This window comes from Gigantopelta aegis, chromosome 14 (genome assembly GCF_016097555.1).
Source record: "Gigantopelta aegis isolate Gae_Host chromosome 14, Gae_host_genome, whole genome shotgun sequence".
Taxonomy (NCBI): domain Eukaryota; kingdom Metazoa; phylum Mollusca; class Gastropoda; order Neomphalida; family Peltospiridae; genus Gigantopelta; species Gigantopelta aegis.
In genome coordinates, this window is record NC_054712.1 from 51,597,293 (window position 1) to 51,603,588 (window position 6,296).

At 36.6% G+C, this 6,296-nt stretch overlaps 1 protein-coding gene across 1 annotated transcript in view; it reads right to left on the bottom strand.

The window, feature by feature from the left end:
* Nucleotides 1-260: 260 nt before the first annotated feature.
* The window catches only part of LOC121388037 (uncharacterized protein SJCHGC09800-like), an 8,602-nt gene continuing 2,566 nt past the window's right edge, over nt 261-6,296 (bottom strand). Inside the window, exons 3-4 of the mRNA XM_041519237.1 lie at nt 2,954-3,073; nt 261-474 (exon numbers count right to left, since the gene is read on the bottom strand). Of these exons, the coding sequence (XP_041375171.1) occupies nt 385-474; nt 2,954-3,073 (210 nt within the window). The 3' untranslated portion in view covers nt 261-384. The remainder of the gene's footprint in view (nt 475-2,953; nt 3,074-6,296) is intronic.

A 6,296-nucleotide genomic window follows, 5' to 3' on the forward strand; every position in this document is an offset into this window, starting at 1 on the left:
TACTATCCTGTCTGTGGGATGGCGCATATAAAAGATCCCTTGCTGCTAATCAAAAACGAGTAGCCCGTGATGTGGCAATTAGATAAAAAAAACAAAAACAAACAAAAAAACCCAAAAAACTAAACAATCACATTTATCATTGATGTTGATTGAACAGGCGTTATTGCAACTTTAATGATAGTACTTTAACGTTGTAATATAAATTTGCTTTTATGAAAAGGACACGAATAATATTTTATTATAATGATATAGAGACAAAATAATTTTCTGAATATACTTTATTACAGCGATTGTAATTGCAAGATGTTACAGAATATTGTTTTCTTTCGTTTTCGTCTAAGACTGAAAAGATAGCTGTATGGGAGGTAACTCCAGGCCAATTAATTATCGACATGTTTTTCTGTCACTTCGTGTGCACCGTCTGTTGTTGCAGCATTCACTGTGCCTCCTACAGCGTTTACCTCTCGGTTTACACTAGAAAAAAAGATAAAATAAATTTTCGTTCAACGACAGTCACGAACATTTTAATTGTTTAAACTACGGTATACTGGTTCAGCCACAGTTTACTCTTCCGGTTACCAGTCGGAAATCGTTCATATCCTCTTTTCAATAATTAAGATGGCGTATACAACAGGATTTGATTTGCAAGTCCAGGCCTCACCATGTAAGATCACTCAGATCACAGTTACCTTCCCATTTGGTTGACCAGACATTTGCCTGCTCAAGTAGTCTGCTGATTTGCCTGTGATTCTTTCATAACAGACAGGTTTGATGTGGTAACTATTAGACTGAATTTGACAGTGGAGAGCATGTAGTTTGCAAACATGTGTAACTTGTTGACATTGAAGACTTTTGTGTGTGGTAATTTCGGCCCATACAAAAGTAGTGCTTATTTGTGTAAAATCGGTGCACTCGGGCCAGGTTTAGTGGGTGTGTTTCTTTAAGCCATTATCCTGGGAGATAGAGCTGATCAACAGGGGCTGTCCTTTTCAGGTTATGTTTCCCTCAGGCAGGCAACGGTACATAAACAAATCCAAAGGCCAGCTGATATAAATGAAAATGTTATAGCCACTAACGCTATATAGAAAGACGTAATTAATTGTGGTCTGTGGCCAACAGGAGCTCTCGCTCTCGCTTCCCATCACTCCCGGTACACTAGATCAGCGAGAGTAATGTTTTTCTCGCCTTAGCATGTGATCTATTGTAGTATGGGGCGGGACGTATCCCAGTGGTAAAGCGCTCGCTTGATGCGCGATCGGTCTGGGATCGATCCCCGTCTTTGGACCCATCGGGCTATTTCTCGTTCTAGCCAGTGTACCACGACTGGTATATCAAAGGTCATGGTATGTGCTATACTGTGTGTGGGATGGTGCATATTAAAGATTCCTTGCTTCTAGTCATGAAGTGGCGACAACGGGTTTCCTGTCTCAGTATGTGTGTGTTCCTTAAACATATGTTATATTGCGTCGGACATATGGTTAAGGACCTGAAGAAAGGAGAAGTATGTTTTGTTTAACGACACAACTAGAGCACATTGATTTATTAATCATTGTGTATTGGATATCAAACATTTGGTAGAGAGCAAACCCGCTACCTTTTTTCTATTAGTAGCAAGGAATCTTTTATATACACCATTCCGCAAACAGGAGAGCACATACCACGGCCTTTGATATACCAGTCGTGGTGCACTGGCTAGAACGAGAAATAGCTCAATGGGCCCACGGTGGCACCGACGAGGATCGATCCCAGGCCAACCGCACGTCAAGCGAGTTCTTTTCCACTGGGCTACGTCGGAGTTGAATGTTTGTTATTGCTTTGGAGCCATTTCGTATATGGGTTTTCTTTTAGTCCCGTCCGGAAAGTATTCATTACAAATGATTTAAAAATAAAACAATGATTGATTCAAACTTTTTTTCTCTCTTTTTTTTGCTTTTCTTTTTATTTGTTTTTTGTGGGGGGTCGGGGTGTGGGTGGGTGGGTTCGGGGGGGGGGGGGGGGGGGGGTGTTTGATATGATTGTAGTGTTAGTAAATTAATGAGATACTCTTTTTAAGGAGTAAATTTTGGGTGGATATAACTCAATAAAGATAATGATGCGAGGACAAATTCTTGCCAAATATTTTTGGTACGGAAAAACAACATCTATCATAACTTTGCAATCAGTGAACATAGCCTAACACATTACCACTAAAAATATTAACATTGAACCTGTCAACAAACGGATATATAAATGTTCACTCAAATTGTTAATACTGAACCTGATAACAAACTTATATACAGACTTATTTACGATTTTACACTCAAAAGTTTAATATTGAACCTCACTACAAACTGATATGTGATAAATTGTACAAACTGGATTCATAATTAGGTCACTTGGGGTGATGATAGTACTATTACTTAATGTACGAGGGACACGTGGCTTCTCAACTGCCCAGAATGCGAACGACAGACCCATGTGAGTATTTAAAAGGAACATTGTTAAATTGTTTCGACAGAGTGTGCCTTCACACCAAACACAAGAACGTCATATTTACAAAACTGTCTTAAAGGGACAGACCCAAGTTTCAACCCGTGAAAATTAACACTAAGTTTGGTTAATCTACAAACCGTTAACATATTTGGATAAAATTACTTTTGAGTGAAAGATGAGTCTGTGACTTTGAAATGGTGAAATACCCTCTAAAAATAGACTAAAACTCGACTCCATAACTGTTACTTCTCAGACGCACGTGCTTTTTCAAAAATATGAGAAATGCATTTTGTGATATTAAAAACACCAGGATGACCAAAAACACTTCGAATGTACAGAAATTGATAATCTAAACCAGAAAATCTAAGTAAAGTATGATTTCAGTTGTCAAAAATGGCTCTAATAGTACAAAATATACCTAAGTGTTTAAAACCTAGGACATGCCCCTTTAAAACAAGATCTACAGAAACGAACTACGTACCGAGTCGTCGTCACTTCTTTGGCATGTGCGTTTATTTCCGTATCTCGATTTTTTGCAGTCCAAATTTCGACAACATTCGATCATGCCATTTCGTTTACATTCGTCCCCTTCGTCTTGGCACTGGAAAAAAAAAATATATATGTGAAAAATATTCAATGTATAATTTCTTTTGGCGTTCTGTATACATACATTACATTTTTTTTTACATATATCTACAAGTTACTGAGTTACGCGATATCGCATTTTTACTTTCTTTCAGAAATTATTAACAAACTGGTGTTTTCTAGCTTATATTAGCATTTATCATGCAACCATGTTTCCTGTGATCTGATAACCCCTACATGATAATTCCAAGTGTTATTATGTCACTACCTGATATCACCTGTGTTGTTAGTGTGATAATCTTGGCGTTGCTATGTGTTATCATGTCACTACGAAATGAATCGTGCGCATCACGGATTTTTGATCAATTTTCAAACATCCATTTACATCCATAATTATTGAACTGCATTAATAAATATAACATTTACAGGCAATAATAATTAAAACTATTAGTGGTAGTAAATCTTAAGGCAGATATGAAGTTTACTTGTAGAATGTAGGAAATTGCAAATCATAACATCTATTTATTACAAATATTCCGAGAGAGCATACCACCGAACTCCCTAGAAACTTTGTTTTGCACCCTCGATTTCAGTTAGTCTCCCTGCCAATGTCTACGTGATCCCGCTGTGCCGTAAAATCAAATTATCTCTTAATTTTCAATTCTCCATTATTCGCCCCTGTTCAGAAACTAGTCAGCGTTTAGAACAATCTAATTAAAATTAGCTTCACAGCAGCCCGTTGGCTGTCCAGTTGACCTTTCATTCGACCAATCAAAACCTTACTCATGCCAGTGATTTAAAAGAATTTGAAAACATTCGGGATTATGCAGAGGGTATACGAAATGATTCGGGTGAATTACGAAGTATGCTGAAAACTAATTTCAATATAAAATTTTATACAAAATTCGTTTCAAGACGAAAAACCCCAAAACGTAATGGTATAGCCATAAAATCTGTTTATACCAGTATACAATCCAGAGTTTATTACTGCACTCCCCCCTCCCCCTGTTTTTTCAATGTTGAAATAGACCAACAAGTTCGCCTATTGTGTAAATAGTTTCGCCCGATCTTTTTAGAATTTGTATACTCCTGAATAACGCTATAAAAGGCGAGGTGTAATTGGTCGATATTTAAATTGTTATTTTTAGATGAAATGTCACCTGGACATGGGAGTCCACGCAATGCTGTTAGATCTACTGGTATATACCAGTAGAGCTAATTTTAATCAGATTGCGTTTAGAATTAAACATTTTGAAAGAAAAAAAAAGCAAATAGCTTCATGCAAAGACTATTTTTATTGGAACAACATCTGACGGCACAGCCGCTAGCAGCCAGCTATGTAGATCTTCACGTCACATATAAACTTGCGTTAATTTTTACAGAAAAGGTACGCAGATTGTAATGTTGTGACAAAACAGACTTTGAAATATAATCAAAGTATTTTTATTATGGAAACACATCACTATTTGGTCAGTTAAACCATTCCCAAGATGCTTTCGGGCAACTGCTATTATCCGACTTTAGGTAGCTGTTTCTTCGCGATAATACTAATAGTTTCTCCACCTCTTTTGACTGAAACATATTATAAAAATATAATTTGAAAGTGGTTGTATGATAAACAAAATATCAGGTTACTACATTTTAATATTGTGGTTATTTGGCTCGGTTCGATAACGGTGTAACAGCTAGTCTCGCTGAAGCTGGCCTATTTGCCCGTTATCTAAACCTTGCTGAATCTCGCCTGTTATGCCGCTGTCTAAACTCGCTAAATAGCCAGGTTATCAAACCATAGTATCCTGATATTCCATATTCTTCTGAAGTTGGCCAAAAAGCAATAGGTAATAGTACATTAAATAATATTTCACTAGGTCAAAGTTCGAAGTGTACACGACATTTCATTCCATTAGTTCAGTGTACAGTCCAATCATTAGTGATAAATATAACAGTGATTTTTGCATAAACTGTGGGTTTTTTTTTTATCAAGTCAGTAAACGTTCGGGTAATTTAAAATGACAGACCCAACTTTTTAAACACTACGACGAATTAGACACTATTAAAGCCGTTTTTTTTATCATTTAAATTAGAAGTACTTTCATTTTATTAATTTTAATAATAATATTAATGTCGGTACATCTGAAGTGGTTCTGATCATCCAGGTTTTTGCAATTTCATTATCCTAACAAAAACAGCACGTTCGTCCAAGAAATAATGGTTAATGAGACAAGCTCTAGTTATTGTTAGACAGTATTTCCCTGTTTAAACATCAAAGACTTTAGCTTGTCACTGTTGTAATCTTATTCACAGGTTTGTAAATTAACTAAACTTTGTGTTTATTTTCACGTGCTGAAACTAGGGTCTGCGCCTTTAATATGAACTCCTTTATTGTACCAACTACTCTTGTGATTGAAGCATGTGCGAGGTCCTATTAAAATAGGATTACCTTTTTTGGCAGAACGAGGGTAGTCAAAGATGCTTCCATTAGGCATAACACGGGCAGCTTAGGTCTCGCTACACAGATATCATCTATCATTGAAACCCATGTTAAATTGCCCAACTTCTAATGAAGATTGCCAATAGAACGGGTTCTAATTAGCACTAACAGCATACACCACTGGGAACATACATTGCTTAAGCATTTATTTTCACTCCAAAATTGAGAATATTTCCGTCTCTTTTTGTTTTTGCTATATGACCTCATCTGGCTGTAGTATCAGTCCGAACAGGTGGTTCATTAACCGATTTACTCCGGCTGTCTCTTGCGCTATACACCCATGCCCCGAAAGGTCAAAGCACAATATTACAAAATAGCATGGGCAAAATACAGACAGAAGGCTTACCATTACACATACATATTGTTTTAATTCTAGAAGTGAATATATGAACCATAACTTGTGTCATAATTAGGAAATATAGTGGACCGTCATGAATGAACTCTCACCTGGAAGTGATCTGTGTAGTGGAACCGTAACTCCCAAGTTTCTAATTTAAAAACTTTAAGGTAACACACCACCATTAATTACTCCATGCAGTTCAATACAATTTCTATGTCAGAATATAATCTGTGAAAAAATGCAACACTGTCGAGAGGGTCATGTGAAAAGTAATTTGTATTGTGTAAAAAAATCAACAAAGGTCGACAATTTTCAATTAATGGCCCCTATGCCCGACCACCACCTCGTGTTGCTGTTATACAAGTTTATTTTTATTTTTATGAGGAACTATTTCCTAAACCGGACTAT